The sequence below is a fragment of the Heteronotia binoei genome, chromosome 2 (genome assembly GCF_032191835.1).
Source record: "Heteronotia binoei isolate CCM8104 ecotype False Entrance Well chromosome 2, APGP_CSIRO_Hbin_v1, whole genome shotgun sequence".
In the NCBI taxonomy this organism is placed as follows: Eukaryota; Metazoa; Chordata; class Lepidosauria; order Squamata; family Gekkonidae; genus Heteronotia; species Heteronotia binoei.
Genome location: NC_083224.1, coordinates 200,098,853 through 200,119,220, shown reverse-complemented (window position 1 = coordinate 200,119,220; position 20,368 = coordinate 200,098,853). Strand labels below are relative to the sequence as shown.

Sequence of the window (20,368 nt, the reverse complement as noted above, 5' to 3'; positions counted from 1 at the left end):
TCCAACATGGCTTCTCTTATGTGACACAGAGTGTTGAACTGGATGGGCCATTAGCCTGATCCAACATGGCTTCTCTTATGTTCTTATGTGACACAGAGTGTTTGACCGGATGGGCCATTGGCCTTATCCGACATGGCTTCTCTTAGGTTCTTATGTGACACAGAGTGTTGGACTGGAGGGGCTATTGGCCTGATCCGACATGGCTTCTCTTATGTTCTTATGTGACACAGAGTGTTGGACTGGAGGGGCCATTGGCCTGATCCAATAGGGCTTCTCTTATATTCTTATGTGACACAGAGTGTTGGACTGGATGGGCTATTGGCCTGATCCAACATGGCTTCTCTTATGTTCTTATGTGACACAGAGTGTTGGACTGGATGGGCCATTGGCCTGATCCAACATGGCTTCTCTTATGGTCTTATGTGACACAGAGTGTTGGACTGGATGGGCCGCTGGCCTGATCCAACATGGCTTCTCTTATGTTCTTATGTGACACAGAGTGTTGGACTGGATGGGCCATTGGCCTGATCCAATATGGCTTCTCTTATGGTCTTATATGACACAGAGTGTTGGACTGAATGGGCCACTGGCCTGATCCAACATGGCTTCTCTTATGGTCTTATGTGACACAGAGTGCTGGACTGGATGGGCTACGGGCCTGATCCAACATGGCTTCTCTTATGTTCTTATGTGACACAGAGTGTTGGACTGAATGGGCCACTGGCCTGATCCAACAGGGCTTCTCTTATGTTCTTATGTGACACAGAGTGTTGGACTGGATGGGCCACTGGACTGATCCAACAGGGCTTCTCTTATGTTCTTATGTGACACAGAGTGTTGGACTGGATGGGCCACTGGCCTGATCCAACAGGGCTTCTCTTATGTTCTTATGTGATACAGAGTGTTGGACTGGATGGGCCATTGGCCTGATCCAACATGGCTTCTCTTATGTTCTTATGTGACACAGAGTGTTGGACTGGATGGGCCATTGGTCTGATCCAACAGGGCTTCTCTTATGTGACACAGAGGTCGTTTTCGCACTCACCTCCAGCCGGCGCGACCCCCCTCTTCACCGCGCAGGATCTGCGCGGATTTCACACTAAATGCCGCGGAGCAGCCTTTTGCGCCGGAAACTCCCGCCGCAAACGCCGCGCAAACGCCAAACTGCTTTTTGGCGATTTACATTTGAGCGGCTTTTGCGACGGGAGTTTCCGATGCAAAAGGCTGCTCCGCGGCATTTAGTGCGAAATCCGCGCAGATCCTGCGTGGTGAAGAGGGGGGTCGCACCGTCTGGAGGTGAGTGCGAAAACGACCTCAGTGTTGGAGTGGATGGGCCATTGGCCTGATCCAACATGGCTTCTCTTATGGTCTTATGGAGTTGGAAATCGATGTTGTGAACTGTCTGCAGCTTGACTTCAGAGAAGTGGCATAGAAACATTTAAGTATAAACAGATCTATTTCCTGATGACAATTACTGTTCATTTGTCTTGTATAAACAGTGTTATTGCTGTTGCATTCACCCTGAGCAGTAAGAATGTTGGAGAAGATTCCCTACGCTACACCAACACAGCCAGTAAGAGCAGCTTGAATGCAGGCCACTGGGGGAAATCAGAAACTGTTTTTTGCTGTTATATATATATAATATGAAATTTGTTGGTGTGGTCTGTAAAATTTGCACCGTTTTCAGATTTTTCCCCCCTCTCCTAGTTTGTCCCTTGATCAACTACCTGATTTCTTTCCTTCCAGTTCTCTCCTGCTGACTTGTTCTTAAAAGAAATTTTTTGCAGAGCTTCTAGCGGTGAAGGGAGCTGGGGCTGCTGAGGACCTGCAAAAGAGGCTGTGTGCTTTACCTCCACCCACTCTCCAGTCCTTGGAGCGCAGCTTCATCTCTCAGGCAGACTGGGTCAAAATATTTGCAAAGGGGGCACATGTGTATCTTGAGGGTTCATTGCAGGATCTGATGCAATAAACCGTGCAAGGATTTGTGCCGTCGACCTAACTTTCCGTGATCTGTCACTCTTTAGGCGTTTCAGTTCTGGGTTCTGTCTGCGAAAGCTGGTCTCATATTTTAAAAAAAGGTCAAGGTAGTCCCCTGTGCAAGCACCAGTCGTTTCCGACTCTGAGCTGACGTTGCTTTCACAACATTTTCACGGCAGACTTTTTACGGGGTGGTTTGCCATTGCCTTCCCCAGTCCTCTACGCTTTCCCCCCAGGAAGCTGGGGACACATTTTACTGACCTCACAAGGATAGAAGGCTGAGTCAACCTTGAGCCGGCTACCTGAACCCAGCTTCCGCCAGGGATCGAACTCAGGTCGTGAGCAGAGCTTAGGACTGCAGTACTGCAGCTTTACCACTCTCATATTTTAAGGAGGTGGAAATCTGAAAATTTGCCTTCCTTTTTGCCTTCTCGTGTGCAAGGAAGGACACCAGTGTGAACTTCAGCAGCATCCCTAGTGAGACAGCCTTTCTTTCCAAACACAATGTTAGCTTGTTTGATTCCTTCAGTCAACTTCCCCGGAGAGCCCTATGACGCTGCTTTATAGCTGGGGCACACCCCTGACTTTTCTAGCTTGGCAAGGTTTCTTCTGACCAGCAGTCTGTCCTCCTCTTCCCCCTGACCAGGAGCGTTTGAAGTCTGGATCGGTGGACACGGAAAGAGCTCAAACGTTTCTGTACTTCGTCCTTCGACATACTGCATCGTTAGCGGAGGAGGTAACATGTGCATGTGCTCTGGCTACAAGGCAGTGTGGTGTAAAGGGTAGAGACCAAGGGGAAAGGGGCAGAGCATCTGCTTGGCACGCAGACGGTCCCAGGTTCAATCCCCGCTATCTCCAGTTAAAAAAGATTTAGTAGTAGGTGATGCGAAAGACGTCTATGTAACATGCTGGAGAGCGACTGCCAGCCTGAGTAGACAATACTGACATTGATGGATTCAGTACAAGGCAGCTTCATGGGTGTTCACAGGCAAACCCAGATTCCAGTCTCCATTTGAACCAGCTGCTCTGTCTAGGGCTCCACCAGCACATCCTTTGGGTAGTACTCCATCGTTGCCCTACAGCAGACACTTGGCATTGGATCTGGGCAGGGCTTTTTTGGTAGAAAAAGAGCAGGAACTCATTTGCATATTAGGCCACACCCCCTGATGCCAAGCCAGCCAGAACTGTATTCCAGTGCTTTCCTGCTAAAAAAAAAAAAAAAAGCTCCCTGGACCAGGGCGCAAATGACCGCTATAGTGCTGGCTGGGGCTGATGGGAGTTGTAGGCAAAAAACATCAGGAGAGCTACCGTTGGCCACCCCTGCAGTGCCATGACTGCACAATATCCAGCAAGGTGTGGTGTGGCCCAGGTCTAGCCTACCACTCTGCACTCCTGGATGGAATGGATCACATGTATAATAAAAGAAAAAAACTGGGAGGTTGCGAGGGGGATTATTTTGCACGTCCTCAGAAGCATACCCTGACCATTCTGGAGTGGCGCAGAAAACATCCCCCACCTGTGGGTAACCTGTGGATACTTCTTTGTGCTGGGGTGGGGTGGGGTTGTTTCTAGAAACAGCTGTTTCTAGAAGCTTCCAGTGTGCTCTCCTGTGTCTCAGGTCTTCAACATGACCAGCTTTGGGGAATTCCGTGAGGCCATGCAGATTTCTGGGACTGGCGCTGCCTCTTCCCCTCTAGGAGCATTTACAGCCATGTCCGAGGTTATGTGTGATCACCCTGAAGGGGGCGACTCAAATATCTCCTCCTTCAAGTGGTATGAGGACCACGACAAGTGGTATGAGGACCACGACGTGAAAAGCTTTCTCAGTCACAACAGACCCGAGCAGAAGTCGGTCTCCTTGGACAACAATATGAGTGAGTAAAAACAAACTTAAGTAGTTCAGTACAGATCAGTAAATATTTGCTGTGTAAAGCCGTTGGCCATTACAATTAGAGCAACTTACAAGTTAAGAGCAGTCAAGGACTCTAAAATTAACACATTCAAATTTAAATTGTTCACATTCTTAGTTACATACAGCATCCCCATGATTCCATAATCAGGCTCTAATTGTCCAGTCAACAACATCATTTTTTTTTTAATTTTAACTACTTAAATCATACAATCAGCTTAATATTACTATAACCAATCAATACAGAGTAAAAGAATTACAACTGTTAAACAAAGCATAATTAACAACTGTGCTGTCTAGGGGTCATATACTTATTTATAAATACATATAGATAGTGATTAATATAAGCATTAAATCTCTCCTTTCTAATCAGTAAAACATAATTTTTTTGTATTTTTCAGGTACTTTACAATATTCTTTATTAGAGTTTTCAATATATTTGAAAAAAGAAAACCAACGCTCTATAAAAGTGTTTTTGCATAGTTCTTCTTGTTGGATGATCTGAGAAGCAAATGTATCAATCATTAGTACATACCAAATTTTCAGGAGCCATTGTGACTGAGTAGGTTTAGAAGGGCTTTTCCATTTTGAAGCTATCAATAATTTGATGGCCATTATGAGTCCTTTCTCCAAGATCGGGGACAAAGGGTGGTGATAGGGGAGGAAGCATCCCAGAGGCACCCCCTTAGTTGCGGGGTGCCGCAGGGAGCGGTCCTATCCCCGATGTTATTTAATATCTATATGCGCCCCCTTGCCCAGATAGTCAGGAGGTATGGACTGGGTTGCCATCAATATGCGGATGACACCCAGCTCTACCTAATGATGGGTGGCCAGTCTGACTGTACCCCGGAAAATCTAGACCTGGCATTACAAGCCGTGGCCTTCTGGCTCAAACTGAGTCGGCTGAAATTGAATCCGACGAAGACGGAGGTTCTCTACCTGGGTCGGGGCGGTCCGGGGAGAGAGATCCAGCTGCCGGCCCTTGACGGGGTGCCACTAATACCGGTCCCCAAGGTCAAGAGCTTAGGCGTGCTCCTCGAGTCCTCCCTTACAATGGAGGCTCAGGTGGCAGCCACTGTTAGATCTGCCTTTTTCCATCTTCGGCAAGCACGGCAGCTGGCCCCTTACCTGGACCGCAGCGACCTAGCGACGGTAATCCATGCTACGGTCACCTCAAGAATAGATCACTGTAATGCTCTCTACATGGGGCTACCCCTGACGCTAACCCAGAGACTACAACTAGTGCAGAACGCTGCGGCACGGCTGTTAATGGGGCTACCACGATGGGAGCACATTCGGCCAGTGCTGAGAGAGCTGCACTGGTTGCCTGTTGTGTTCCGAGTTCGCTTCAAGGTGTTGGTATTAACCTTTAAAGCCCTTTATGGTCAGGGACCTGCCTATCTACGGGACCGCCTTTCCCCATATATCCCCCAGAGAGCACTGCGATCAGGGACAAAAAATCTGCTGTCCGCCCCTGGCCCAAAAGAAGCCAGGCTATCCGCAACAAGATCTAGGGCCTTCTCGGTGGCAGCACCAGAACTCTGGAACACCCTCCCAGAAGCTATAAGGGCCCTGCGGGATTTGTCGGCGTTCCGCAGGGCCTGTAAGACCGAACTGTTTAGGCAGGCTTTTCTGGTTGACTGAAAATGGGCTGCCACCGGACATCCTACAGAAGCTGGTGGTCATAGTCAGAACCTAATACCGCCAGACTAGACTGAGATAGCGTAATAGTTTTTAACCTATAAATGTATTATGGTTTTATATGTTTTTATGGAATTGATTGTTTTTATGATATTGTAAGCCGCCCTGAGTCCGCTTGCGGAGAGGGCGGGATATAAATATAAAGTAATAAATAAATAAATAAATAAATAAATAAATAAATAAATAGACAGGCCAGATCCCTTTTCTCCTGCGCAAACTCAAAATTCGAACAGTCATTTAATAGAGCAAACTCTGGGTTTTTTGGAATAGTAACTTTTAAGTATATCATCAATAACAGATAACACATCGTCCCAAAACTGTCGGATTATCGGGCAACTCCACCAGGCAGCAATGGTAAAAAGAAGCAATTTGCTTACATTCCTTCCAACAAAGAGGATCTGATTTGTGTTTAGAATGGAATAGTCTAAGAGGCGTAAGGTATCATCTCGCCCAATGGTAATATCCTCAAATTATTGGCTGGGGTTTGAAAAAAAGTTTTTGTTGTTGTTCAGTCGCACAGTCGAGTCCGACTCTTTGCAACCCCATGGACAAAGTTACGCCAGGCCCTCCTGTCTTCCACCATCCTCCAAAGTCTGCTCAAATTCGTGTTTGTTACATCAGTAACACTGTCCAGCCATCTCATCTTTTGCCATCCCCTTCTCCTTTTGCCTTCTGTCTTTCCTAGCATCAGGATCTTCTCCAGGGAGTGCTCTCTTCTCATTTGGTGGCCAAAGTATTTGAGCTTCAGCATCTGACCTTCCAGTGAACAGTCTGGGTTGATTTCCCTGAGGACTGACTGATTTGATCAACAAGAGGTTCTTTAGGTCCTCCTCACTTTCTGCCATTAGAGTGGTGTCATCTGCATATCTGAGGTTGTTGATGTTTTTCCCGGCAATCTTAATTCCGGCTTGTGCTTCATCCAGGCCAGCATTCCGCATGATGTACTCTGCATATAAATTAAATAAGCAGGGTGACAATATACATCCTTGTCGAACTCCTTTTCCTATTCTAAACCAATAAGTTGTCCCATATCCCATTCTGACAGTTGCTTCTTGACCCTTATACAGGTTTCTTAGGAAACGTGAGAAAAAGAGTACTTGTCCATATATTGGCCACAACAATATCATTTTACTGTCCAGTTGATATCGCCTTTGCCCTGATTTTCCTAGCAGCCACAGCAAAAAGGGCTACCTTATAAGAAACCGTAGAGTCAATATCTGATAACATAAATAGTAGCTTATCCATATCAGAAGCTATCTACAATTGATTTATTTCAGTCAGAAACTTGTGTCTAGGTTCTGAATACAGTGGAACAGACTGAGTCGTAAATCCCGCTCCCAGAGGGTATGGCGGGAGTCCCTAATGTGGTTCATGTGGGGGCCGTGGCTCCCACCAACCCCTTTTCTGGCCCCCACCAAGGGTTCAATGACGAGTCAAAGTTGGTACAAAGACTCCGTTTATTGAGAGACCGATACTTTCTGTGTAACAGGTTCTTGAGAATAATGCTGCCAATACATTGATACAATACTTTTAAGGCTTACCTCAAAAGGATTCCAAGGGATGTGGGTGCGGGGTAGCACTCACACATAAACCATCATAAATGTTCCCATAGTGTTATCAGGACTTCGTCCTTGCTTTCCCCAGATGTCTCATACTCCCTTACAGGAATGCATGGGAAGGTGCTGATTACTTAGTTTCAATTCTCACTACTTCTATTTTTAAGCCATAAAGCAAGACGGGGGAAGGGAAAGAATAACAAAGCTGACTAAGTAGGATCCTCCATGATACTTCACAGACCAGGTTTAGGCAGGATCCTATAACAATCAATTATCAATGGAATTTCACCATGCTTGACAGGCAGGGCCAGGTGGGACTTTTGCCCAGGAAAGCTTCTGATTGGCCACTGGAGATTCGATTGCCTAGGCAGATTTTTAAAATATGCTGCTTGGGCAGCAGTTGTATCCCCACAGCACAAGGATCTTCACCGCATGACTGACAGTAAGCTGCTACAGCCATTTTGTGGCTGGCTCCCCCTCCTGCTGCAGCTGGGCTGCACCTGTCACATTGCATCAGAATTACACAAGTGCCCATGGTCTCAGGCCCATAGCCAGAAAATTTCGGGTGGAGGGGCCCCTGAGGTAAGAAATTTGGTGTTGGTGGGGGCCGCAGGACCAGATGGCCCCATTTGCACAGAGGGCTCCACAAGAGCAAACTCAACCCCTGCTAAGCAGCAGCAGCTCTGGAGGCCCTCCAACTAGTGTCGCCAAGTCCTCTTCAAGTCCCGGCGGGGGACTTTCTAGCCATTTCCCCCAAAATGACATCACTTGGAAGTGACATCATCAAGATGGCTGTGCGCACGCGAGCCGCTCTAGGCGTTCCTGGGAAAACTCTATGGTTTTTCCGGACACTCTAGCCATTTGGGAGGTACCATAGAGTTTTACCTCCCAATAGCTGTAGGTGTCATAGAGTTTTACCTCCTAAATGGCTAGTGTCCAAGAAAACCATAGAGTTTCCCCGGAAACGCCTAGAGTGGCCTGCGTGTGCACTGCCATTTGGATGACGTCACTTCCGGGTGACATCATCACACCAGCAACGCAGGGGGGAGGTTTGCAACCCGCCACATTGGGCTCATGGGTTGCAAACCTCCCGGGCAGGGGATTCCCCGTCCAGACCAGGGGCTTGGCAGTCCTACCTCCAAGGGAGGGGCCCTACAGGGGGAAGGTGGTTTTTAATAGAGAGGCCGTGCCCTCCCCCACCCGCTGTGGCTACGGGTCTGCCTAGTCTCCAAAGGTTTGGGAACTTCTGGGATATTGTGCTTGCCACTAAGCTTAGATGGCTTTGCAAGGAGGTTTGGCAACCACCCCGTCTGTATTTGTATTGAGAGATTTCACGCACCCAAGCTCTGCCTTTTGAATTTCCAAGTCAAAGATGTCAAAATGCTCCCTCACAACTGTTGCTGACAAACTAGCGGATGTGTGTGTGTGTGTGTGTGTGTGTGTGTGATATGCCAAGCTGGGATTAACTCTGGGGAAGCCAGCATGTTGTGAATCTTGCTCCTGATCTGCAGCATCACATCAAGTAGTGAGTTCAAATTCTCTTGTGCTGCAGGGAGTAGAACAGGGTCCCCAACCATTTTGAACCCGAGGGCACCTTTGGAATTCTGACACAGCACGGCAGGCACATAGGATTGCCAGGGCTGACTCAGGAAATATCTGGGGACAAAGGTTGTGACAAATACAATTGAACTCCAAAGGGAGTTCTGGCCATCATATTTAAATGGACTGCGTTCTTTTAAATGTCTTCCATCCATTGGGAATAATGGAGGATGGGGGCACCTTCTTTTGGGGCTCATAGAATTGGACCCCCAGTCCAATCTTTGAAACGGGGGGGGGGGGGGGGCTGAAGAGAGGCACCAGATGCTATGCTGAAAATATGGTGCCTCTCCCTCAAACAACAGCTCCCCCAGAGCCCCAGATACTCACAGATCAATTCTCCATTGTACCCTATGGGGACCAATCTCCATAGGGTATAATGGAAAGTTCAGTGGAAATCCCCCCCCCTCCTATCTGATAACCTTGAAATGGGGGGAGGGCCTCCATATCAGGGGATCCCCCGCCCCCAACTGCAGATTGGCAGCCTTATAGGCACAGCCACAAAATGGCTGCCACAGAAGCCGGAGCCAGTCACAAAATGGCTGCCACAGGATCCAAAGCTAGGGTTGCCAATTCCCAGTTGGGAATTCCAACTCCTTCATAATGGAAATAAATCCTCAATATATCTACAAAACTGACCAAGTTGAAGCTGACTATGTTTACTGCCAAATTACAAGAGCATACTATAGACTTCTGTGAATTAATGATTCTTTCCCAACCTGGAAAAAGCCATCAGGGGAAATGAATGCTTCAGATCAATTGTTCGTCGGCTGGGAAGATCTGAGCATGGTCTGTCTTCTTATTAAGATTTTTAAAGATTTCTTATTTACCATATTGTGAGCTCTTTTGCGAACTACGGAATATTGTAGAGGCATTAATTTATTTTCATTGTGAAGGAGTCGGAATTCCTGAAGTCTTCGGATTAATTTCCTATTTTTTATTGCATGATTTTTTCTTTATCGGCATCTTTTGGATTTATTTAATTTGAAAGACTCTGGATCTTTATTCAACATGAGGGACTACAGATGATTTTAAATTTTATTCAACATGAGAGACCGTATGTGATTTGAATGTTTAAATTGATACTATGAATTGTATCATGAATGAACTTTGAATGAATTATGAAATTATAATTGATTGACTGAATTTTGACAATTTCTGCGCATGATTTTTGTACTGCTTGCTATAGTAATTTATTGCGATAGCCTAGGGCTTCTGAATATCTAACCTATTTTTTGCAATTTCTCCCTATCCTGATGATAATCCCCAGTTGGGGGCAGGACATCCCCTGGTTTGGAGGCCCTCCCTCCAATCAGAAAGCCAGGGGGAAGGGTTGAATGTCTGCTGGGCACTCCAGCATGCCCTGTGGAGACCAGTACCCCTAAGGTATAACGGAGAATCTATTAGTGGGTACCTGGGCTCGGGGGCTGTTTTTTGAGGTTCAGGCACCACATTTGCAGCATAGCATCTGGTGCTTGTCCTCAAACTGCCCCCTCCCCCAAGTTTCAAAAAGATTGGACCGGGAGGTCCAATTCTATGAGCCCCAAAAGAAGGTGCCCCCAATTTCCATTATTTCCAGGGTGGTCCCTTTAAATGTGACAGCGAGAACTCCCTTTGACGTTCAGTTGTGCTTATCACAACCTTGCTCCTGGCTCCACCCCAAAAGTATCCCAGGTCCACCCCCAAAGTCCCCAGATACGCCCTGAATTGAACCCAGCAACAAAATGGCTGCCACACCTTACTTTTAGTCACACAGTGAAGATCCTTGTACTGTTGTGGCAGCTGCTGCCAAAGTAACACTTCTGTATATCTCTACAGCCTATCAAATCTCCAATGTCCAATCAGAATCCTTGCTGGGCAAAACCCTGCTTGGCTCTGCCCACTTTCTAAAAACACTCATTGGGCATTCGGAAAAGTGTTGGAGGGCACCCAGGGGCGCTGTCTTGGGGACCCAAGAATAGGCCCACAAAGCTTAGAACTCATCATACAGTTTAATTCAGGGTGTTGGGATGAAGCCAGGACTATCCATGTGGAAAATATCCCAGTACATGTACTGAAGGGTCCGCAAGTAAAAGCAAAAGAGGTACATATCGATACCACAAAAAGAAAAGAAAAGGCAGAATTCAGCATTCTGAAAATGTTCTCCCCCCCACCTCCCCAAAAAGGCACTTTGTAATCCATGTGCTTGATAGAACCCTGACGGCGCAATGAGATGTTATCTGTGGCCGCTGGTGCCATGGTGGGAGAAACAAGATCACTTGGTCTCTGTGTGCTGCAACATTTTTAAAATGGCTAAATTCTTCTGTAAAATGGCAGCTTCCAACACATGCATGAAATTTTAATTCCCCCCCCCCCCCCATAAAGAAATAATATGAAATACTTGCATTCCTGACTCAGGAATGCGAACAGTGATGTTTTAGGCTTTCAGAGATGAGTGGGTCTTTTTATCCCCCCCCCCCACCACCACCAAAACAAGAGGAATATGTATATAGTTTCAGGTGGGGAGAGATTAATGCACCTTTCTCTTTTTTATTGCACCCTTCAGGCCCCTATTGCAAAAATTTGACCCAGAGCTTGGAATCTGACTCGTTCTCCCGCATTATATGGCTCAGCATCAAACCCATATTCGTCGGCAAAATATTGTACACCCCTGCTACACCTGCCACGCAGAAGGTCATGGCTGAGGTGAGATGGAGAAGTCCTCTTTGGAGAGGATGGCCGTCTTCTAGAAGTGTGTGTGTATGGGTACCTTTTGGTGGGAGTTGGGGTGGAGGATGACCCTCTAGGATAGCAGTAGAAAAGAGCAAGAATCCAGGAGCAATTTAAAGATTAACAGATTTGTGGCAGGGGATGAGCTTCTGCGAGTCACTGTGAGTGACTGTTGTTAGTTTTTAAGGTGCTCCTGGACTCGTGCTCTTTCCTGCTGCTAGAGACAGACTAAGAAGACGACGACAATGACAACATTGGATTTATATTCTACCTTTCACTCTGAAGAAGGGGTGGGGCTGAGAGAGCTCTCCCAGAAGCTGCCCTTTCAAGGACAGAATCTCAGAGCAGCTCACAATCTCCTTTCCCTTCCTCCCCCACAACAGACACCCTGTCAGGTAGGTGGGGCTGAGAAAGCTCTCACAAAAGCTGCCCTTTCAAGGACAGAGGCTCAGAGGGGCCTACAATCTCCTTTCCCTTTCTCCTCCACAAGACACCCTGTGAGGTGGGTGGAGCTGAGAGCTCTCCCAGAAGCTGCCCTTTCAAGGACAGAGGCTCAGAGGGGCCTGCAATCTCCTTTCCCTTCCTCCCCCACAACAGACACCCTGTAAGGTAGGTGGGGCTGAGAAAACTCTCACAAAAGCTGCCCTTTCAAGGACAGCTCTGCTAGAGCCATGACTGACCCAAGGCAATTCCAGCAGCTACAAGTGGAGAAGTGGGAAATCAAACCCAGTTCTCACAGATAAGAGTTCATGCACTTAACTACTGCACCGAACCGGCTCTCAAGGCTAACAGGGCTACCCATCTTTATGAATCTGAAGAAGTGAGCAATGACTCACGAAAGCTCCTACCCTGCCGCAAATGTTTTTAAGGTGTTCCTGGACTCTTGCTCTTTTTTACTGCTCCACACAGACTAACATGGCTACCCATGTTAGGTCACTTAAGATTGTGACGCCCCCTCCCCCATTGCCCTATGACATGGTGTGCAGCTTTCACGGGGTGGCCGTGTGGTTCCAGTGTGGTTCTCGAGTACACAGAAGATGCAGACCTGTCGTGGAGGTCTCCTGTGCAGTTGAGCTTCCAGGTCCAGAGGCAGTCTACCTCTGACGGGGGCAGGTCTTGGCCTTTGCGCCCTGCTTTCTGCCGTTACCTGTTCAGCCTCTGCGGGTCTTCGGTCTGACCAAGATTTGTGCTTATGGTCACTGCACTTCGCAATCTCCAGGTGAACCGGACATTCCAGAACCTGGCCGTGCTGCGGGATCTGAGGGGAGCCTGGCAGGACCTGGGGCCCCAGATCTTCGACTTCATGAATGCCATTCAGGTCTGTCTCTTCTCTTGACGCTCGGCCGTTGTGGCTGGGAGGGGGCGAGCTTCAGGGTGTGGTTTAGAGGGGCTCGTTTTCCCAGAATTGTGTTTCCACCTTCTGTCAGGGCTGACCAGAGAGCAGGGAACCCCAACGCCTCTCCTGCAGCCACCAAGTGCTTTTAGAAAGTAAGCGGGAACAGGTGGGGCTGCTGGCCATGGGAGATTTGATTGGCTGTGCAGATTTTTAAAAACGTTGCATTGGCAGCAGCTGCCCCCATAACCCAAGCCTCTTTGGGGTGGGACTGAAAGTAAGCTGAGGCAGCCATTTTGTGGCAGCCATTTCACAGCTGTGCCAATCACCCTGTGTCAGAATCCCAGAGTTCCCACAGGCTCAAAAAGGTTGGGGGCTCTTTTCTTAAGAGCAAGGCTTGCGGAGTGGGTGCACAGTGTAGAGCCCTCCGGCAGCTGCCCCTTTCCCTCTCTTCGTGATGGATCAGATCACCATTTACCAAGTGGTAAGATATGCCCCGTGGCACAGAGTGGTAAAGCTGCAGTACTGCAGTCTAAGCTCTCTGCTCACCTTCCATCCTTCCGAGGTCGGTCAAAGGAGTCCCCAGCTTGCTGGGGGGGAAGTGTAGATGACTGGGGAAGGCAAAGGCAAACCATTCCGTAAAAAGTCTGCCATGAAAACATTGTGATGCCCAGAGTCATCCCAGAGTTGGAAACAACTGGTGCTTGCACAGGGAATGACCTTTACCTTTAAGGTATCCTTGACAATCCTCGGTGAATGGGCCTTTGGAATGATGCTGCCAAGTGGTCAGGACAGGAGTATTTGTCGGGCTCGTTCAAACAGAAACCCACGACCATCTTTCTGAATTTTTCAGGCAGCTTTTATGTAGGGAGAGATGGAGATCTGAGCCAGAAAAAAATTATATGCGAAATAGGACATTAAACCAGTTTTGCCTGTAGCTGTACAGGTTGTGTGAATTATTAAAATATTTCTTGGATGTCATTTGGAATCTTGGTGGGGGACGGACGGTTTTTTTTAGGTAGAGACTCCAAATTTGCAGCATAGCATCCGGTGCCTCTCCTCAAAACACCCTCCAAGTTTCAAAACGATTGGAACAGCGGGTCCAATTCTGTGAGTCCGCAAAGAAGGTGCCCCTATCCTTCATTATTTCCAGTGGAGGGAAGGCATTAAAAAGGTGTGCGGTCTCTTTAAATGTGATGGCCGGAACTCCCTTTGGAGTTCAATCATGCTTGTCACACCCTTGCTCCTGGCTCCACCCCAACGTCTCCTGGCTCCACCCCCAAACTCTCCAGATATTTCTTGAATTGGACTTGGCAACCCTACTCACAACAACCCTGTTGAGTAAATTAGGATGAGAAGATATGACTGGCCCAAGGTTACCCAACAAGCTTCCATGGCATAAACCTGGATTTCCCAGATCTCAGGCTAACTCTCCACTACTGCTACACCAAGCAAATTGTTTTCTTCACCCAAAGTCTTGTTAGGCCGTCCGAAACAGATGTAGAAGCTGATGGAAATACCAGTAAGCCAGCACTTGGCAGCGATATAATTTCCACAAAATGCAGAGTTTCTTCAGCAGTTACAAAGATAGGAAAGGAAAGGTCCTCTGTGCAAGCACCAGTCATTTCCTACTCTGGGGTGATGCTGCTTTCACAATGTTTTCATGGCAGACTTTTTACAGGGTGGTTTGCCATTGCCTTCCCCAGTCATTGACCATGCTGGCTGGGGCTGATGGGAGTTGTAGGCAAAAAACATCTGGAGAGCTACTGTTGGCCACCCCTGATCTATACTTTCCCCCCAGCAAGCTGGGTACAAAGATAAGTCCATCACATTTATGAATTTTTTTTAAAAAAATTAAATTTTTAATTTTTAAAATCTTTTATTTTCTAAAAAAATCTACTTTGCATCAGGATGAACCTCAGCAGTCCCCAGTTTTCTTGCCGTATCATCCCCTGACCACAGAATGTCAGATCACCATTTATTTTTAAATCAGTTTTAAAAAACTTCCAGATTTTTTTTTTAAAAACTGCTGAAAGGTTAGTCAATGGTCATGAGAGTTTTAAATCAGGGGTGTCAAACATCTGGCCCAGGGGCTGAATCAGGCCCCCGGAGCAACTGGCTGTCATCTGCTTCTTTCTCCCTCTCTCTTGCTTCCTTCTGTGTAACGGATTGCTTTGCCAGGCTTGCTCAATAGCACAGGAACTACAGAGCAAAACCTCTATATTCTCTATTGGCTGGGGCTCCTCCCTTGGGAAGGTGGGGAGGGAGAAGAGCTTGCTTTGCTAGACTATCACAATTGCACAGCAGAGCTACCGACCCAAGCCTCTCTTCCTTCTATTGGCTGAGCCTCCTCCCCCTCCTGCTTCCCTGGGGAAGGAAGGAAAGAGCCAGAACTTCCTTTGCCCAGTTCCCTGGATCCCATTGGAGGAATACAATAATACTCATTTAAGACCAATGAGTGCTAATGTTTTAATTTTTTTAAAAAAATCTTTGTGTTCGTCTGCATCCTTCATAAAGTTTATATCTCTGCTATCTAATCTTAAATAGGTACACATATAGCCCGGCCCAACATGGCCCAGCCCAACAACGTCTCATTTATGTCAGATCTGACCCTTGTTACAGATGTGTTCGACACCCCTGTTTTAAAAAATCAATCTAAAAAAAAATCAGATGAGTTTAAAACTTCTTAAGCTGATACCTGAAACAAGAAGTTGGGTGCCAACTAACAGAGCATTCCAGAGTTGAAGGTTCAACGTAGAAATCTGAAGCACCTGTGTTCATTTCCACAGAACCTTCTGGAAAGCCCTGGGGTGGCCCAATACCTGGAGCGCCACCTCAGTGGAACGTACTGGAATGTGTCAACCTTGAGGGAGTTCCTGTCGGGAGACTCAGCAGGTCGGGCCTACACTTGGCGTGTTGCCTATGCTGAACTGGATGAGGCTATTCGTACCTTTTCCCAGTTTCTTGAGGTGTGTTCGGGGTAATGAGTTATGTCTCTCTGCCCCCCTCTCCACTATCCTCCTTCACAGGATATTTATTGATGGCTGAGGAGAGACAGAGACGTCCCTTTTGGGGGTGACGGCCATCTTCTGGAAGTGTGTGTGGGAACCTTTTGGTGGGAGTCGGGGTGGAGGATAAGCCTCTAGGGTAGCAGCAGGAAAGAGCAAGAGTCCAGGAGCAAGCTGTAGTGTCGGGGGAACGGGATCCTGGCCTGCAGGCGTGTATTCCTTGCACAGACTGAGGGTGATGGCAGCCCTTTGCCCCTAGTGTGTCTCGCTGGACAAGATCGAGGCGGTGTCGTCTGAAGAGCGTCTCATCTCCCGAGCCATGCGGCTGCTGGAGGACCGCCAGTTGTGGGCCGGAGTTGTGTTTCTGCCACCAGAGAACCAAAGAAAATTTGGTCCAGACTTCCCAGCCCGCATCCACGTGAAGATCTACATGGATGTCTTTGATACCGGCTACACCTTCAACATCAAGGACAGGTGTGGCCAGATTTGGGGAAATTGGGGTGCTTCTTAATTGAAAGCGGAGACATCCGCTCCGCTCTGACACAAAAGAGACAGAGAGAGAGATGTAATTTCTTGAGCCACTAATGGCTAAATTCTCTTTTGTAAGACCGAGGAACTTGCTTGGAAAGTGCTGAGGTGATGGCTGGTGAGGTCTCGGTATGCTGAGAAGGAGCCCAAGGGCAGGCTGGGAAATGAAAACAGCCCTGGAGTCAGCTGAGCACTCTCTGCAGTGCCGGAGGGGCCGCTTGGCTCAAAGGCAGCCAATGGCAGTGATGATGGTCCAACTGTGTGTGGGGGGCAGCTAGGGTTGCCAAGTCCAATTCAAGAAATATCTGGGGACTTTGGGGGTGGAGCCAGGAGACACTGGGGGTGGAGCCAGGAGCAAGGTTGTGACAAGCATAATTGAACTCCAAAAGGAATTCTGGCCGTCACATTTAAAGGGACGGCACACCTTTTCAATGCCTTCCTTCCGTAGGAAATAATGAAGGATAGGGGCACCTTCTTTTGGGGCTCATAGAACTGGACCCTGTGGTCCAATCTTTTTGAAACTTGGGGGGTATTTTGGGGAGAGGCACTAGATGCTATACTGAAAATTTGGTGCCTCTACCCCAAAAAACAGCCCCCCCCAGAGCCCCAGATACCCACAGATCAATTCTCCATGATTTTCTATGGGAATAAATCTCCATAGGGAATAATTGAGTTCCCAGAAGACATTTCCCTCCCCTCCCCCCACTTTCTGACGACCCTGAAGCAGGGGGAGGGTCTCCAAACCGGGGGCTCCCCTGCCCCCACCTGGGGATTGGCAACCCTAGGGGCAGCTCTGCTGCTTGAGCCTGAGGTCAGAGAATTCAGGCAGGAGCCCAAGAACTGGAGCCAACTCTGGAGTACCAGAGCTTAGATGGTGTTCCTGCAAAGGCTGAGGGGGGAAACTGAGGCCTTAAATACTCCTGGAGAGAGATAGAGATGCAAGCCCCGCCCCTCCAAAAGCAGGCTGCTAGTTGTTAAAGGCACGGCACCTACTTACGACAGTTAGCATCCCAGCAAGTTTGGGGCGGTTCAGGGCTTAGTGAGGCCTGAGGGGACAGTTGGGGACAGACCTCAGATTTTGCAGTCAGCTCTGGGGTGCCCGCTAAGGGCAGGGGAACTCCCACCCTCCGTCGCCTGCCCTCCTGTGAGAAGTGGGAGGAAAATGGGGAGAAGACAACCGCATTTCTAGCAATGCTTCAGGAACTAACCCAGTCTCTATGGTGCCTATCATAGAGTTTGGACTGACTCCCAAGAGCACTGTGACATCACTTCCAGCTCTTTACATGGAAGAGACATTCAAGTGTCAGCGATGCTTTCCCTCCTCCCAAGCAGCTCACGGGGGTGTGGGGTGGGCCTGGCATTCCTCAATGGAGTCCGAAGGCAGGGCTGTGTCCCAGGGCGAGAGGGCGGGCTCATATTCTTGGGGCTCATCAGAGGGGGTTCCTGGGAGTACCTCAGCCTCCCCCTCCTGTGGTGGCGTCAGGTGCTCTGCCCCCTCCTCCCCTGAATCTTTGGTCTCTGCCTGGCGACGAGAAGTCCGTTCTCTGGTCCGTGACGCCCAGTGGTCGCCTTTTGCCTTTGCAGTGTATTCCTATCACTCAGCTTGTTCCCACTGCCTTCCAAGGCAGAGACCAATGGGGAACTTCCCTGCATATTTAAAGGGCTGGCCCGCTCCAGAAGCGTGGCCAGACTGAGAGCTGCCAAGCGTACCACAAGGGGTTGCTCGTCAGTTCCCATCTGAGTGGTTTCTTGTTTCATTCCTTAAGCGCTGAGTGTCGGTTGCCCCAAAACTCACTCTTCTTTCCTGCTTGTGCCCCATTCAGGTTTTGGGACCCAGGACCGGCTGCTGATCCCTTTGAAAACTTGCGTTATGTCTGGGGCGGCTTCGTCTATGTGCAGGACCTCGTGGAACAGGCGGTGGTGCGGGTTCTCTCTGGGATGCCGTCGCTGCGTCGCACGGGCATCTATGTGCAGCAGATGCCCTACCCCTGCTATGTGAATGATTCGTGAGTTGCTGCAAGTTTCTGGTCTTCACAGTCTTTGGAAAAATTTTAAACAGCCCGTGCAGGAAGCCCCATCCTTTGGGCACTTGGGTGTGTAGGGAGCTTCTTCGCTGCCCAGCCTGCCCCTTGTTGCTTCCTGGCTCTGGCCTCCCCGGCTCCTCTCCTGAGACACTTGTCATTCTCTGGCCAGTTTCTGCATCTCTTGTCTGACTGCAGATTTATACCCCGCCCTTCTCCCTGAATCAGAGACACAGAGCGGCTTATAATCCCCTTTATCTTCTTCCCCCACAACAGACACCCTGTGAGGTGGGAGGGGCTGAGAGAGCTCTCCCAGAAGCTGCCCTTTCAAGGACAACTCCTGTGATAGCTATGGCTAGCCCAAGGCCATTCCTGAGACACATGTCATTCTCTGGCCAGTTTCTGCATCTTTTGTCTTGGAAGGTATCCTGTTACAGGAAGGGCCTGCAAAGAATTGGCGAAGGGGAGGGGAGACACAATTTGGAAATCAAGCCCTGCCTTCCAACATCTTCCCTTCTGGACATTTTTAAGCTTTCTGGTGTTGTGCATGATTTGAGAGAAGAGCAAGATTTGAGTCCAGTAGGACTGTAAAGAACCAGGTTCCCCAGAACAAAATTCAAACCCAGTGGCACCTTTAAGTCCAACAAAGTTTTATTCAAGGTATAACATGCTGTGTGCACACCCACTTCTTCAGATATGGTACGTGAAGAAGTGTGTGCCTGAATGCAAGTTTATACCTTGAGTAAATATTTTCTTGGTTACGGAGGTGCCACTGGACTCCGACTTTGTTCTGTTGCTTCGGACCAACATGGCTGCCCAGCTGAATGTCTTTCAAGATTGCCCAGGTGTAATCTTTCAAGGGCTAAACTTCCCTTGGGACTCCGGAAAGACTCTGGGGATCTTGTCGGTGCTTCAGATGCTGCTGGACTCCAGTCCTGCTCTTCTGCTGCAGGCCCAAACTGAACAGGCGAGGGACCCCCTCCCTTGCGGGTCAGAGTCCCCCACGGTGCAGCTGTCATTGTCTGCACAGGGGCCAGGCCGGTAGAGGGATTTCCCTTCGTGCGGACTCAGCACTGGCAAGGTTTAGCGGCCTGGGAGAGGACGCCCACAAGCCCTGACACTAAGAGCGGCTGGGCTGCTGAGGGATCTCATGACCCGGGTGTGTGGGGGACTTACCAGGGATGGCTTGTTCCATCTTCGGCGTCGGAAGAGAAATCACGCCTGAGGCTGGCATCAAGGGTCAATATTGATATGCAACCTGGAAAGGTTTGCCCTGATACTGTGGTGTTACCACCTGCCCTTTCTTTGTGGGAAGTGGTGGGAAAGGATCCCTGAATGGGAGTGTTAGCTGCTGCCCAAGGGAGACACCTGGGTGAACAAGCAGCATCCCTACAATTCACACACCCAAGCAAGGAAGACATTTGCTTGCTCTGTGCAAAGGTGAGGGGTGGGGAGGAGAATGACAGGAATGGTGTGTGGGGTGGGGGGTGGGTTTCCACCTGATGGCCTCTTGCCTAGGGCTCCCAGTAGTTAGAGCTTCATCCACACAGTGAACGGTAAGCAGTATGGTTCCCTCTAACTGGCCAGATCTGGCAGAAACATGGCATACCTTGCTTCAGGTCAGTTTACCATATGAACACATGAAGCTGCCTTCTGCTGAATCAGACTCTCAGTCCATCAAAGTCAGTATTGTCTACTCAGACTGGCAGCGGCTCTCCAGGGTTTCAGGCTGAGGTTTTTCATGCCTTTTTGCCTGGACCCCTTTTAGTTGGAGATGCCGGGGATTGAACCTGGGATCTTCTGCTTACCAAGCAGATGCTCTACCACTGAGCCACTGTCCCTCCCCTAAAAATTCCTTTCATATGAACACATGAAGCTGCCTTCTGCTGAATCAGACTCTCAGTCCATCAAAGTCAGTATTGTCTACTCAGACTGGCAGCGGCTCTCCAGGGTCTCAGGCTGAGGTTTTTCATGCCTTTTTGCCTGGACCCCTTTTAGTTGGAGATGCCAGGGATTGAACCTGGAACCTT

General features: G+C 48.7%; 1 protein-coding gene across 1 annotated transcript in view; it reads left to right on the top strand.

The window, feature by feature from the left end:
• LOC132567469 (phospholipid-transporting ATPase ABCA1-like) overlaps positions 1-20,368 on the top strand; it is a 202,319-nt gene that overhangs the window by 14,643 nt on the left and 167,308 nt on the right. Inside the window, exons 6-12 of the mRNA XM_060233145.1 lie at positions 2,624-2,713; positions 3,596-3,851; positions 11,285-11,424; positions 12,668-12,766; positions 15,571-15,750; positions 16,049-16,263; positions 18,141-18,323. Coding sequence (XP_060089128.1) covers positions 2,624-2,713; positions 3,596-3,851; positions 11,285-11,424; positions 12,668-12,766; positions 15,571-15,750; positions 16,049-16,263; positions 18,141-18,323 — 1,163 coding nt within the window. The remainder of the gene's footprint in view (positions 1-2,623; positions 2,714-3,595; positions 3,852-11,284; positions 11,425-12,667; positions 12,767-15,570; positions 15,751-16,048; positions 16,264-18,140; positions 18,324-20,368) is intronic.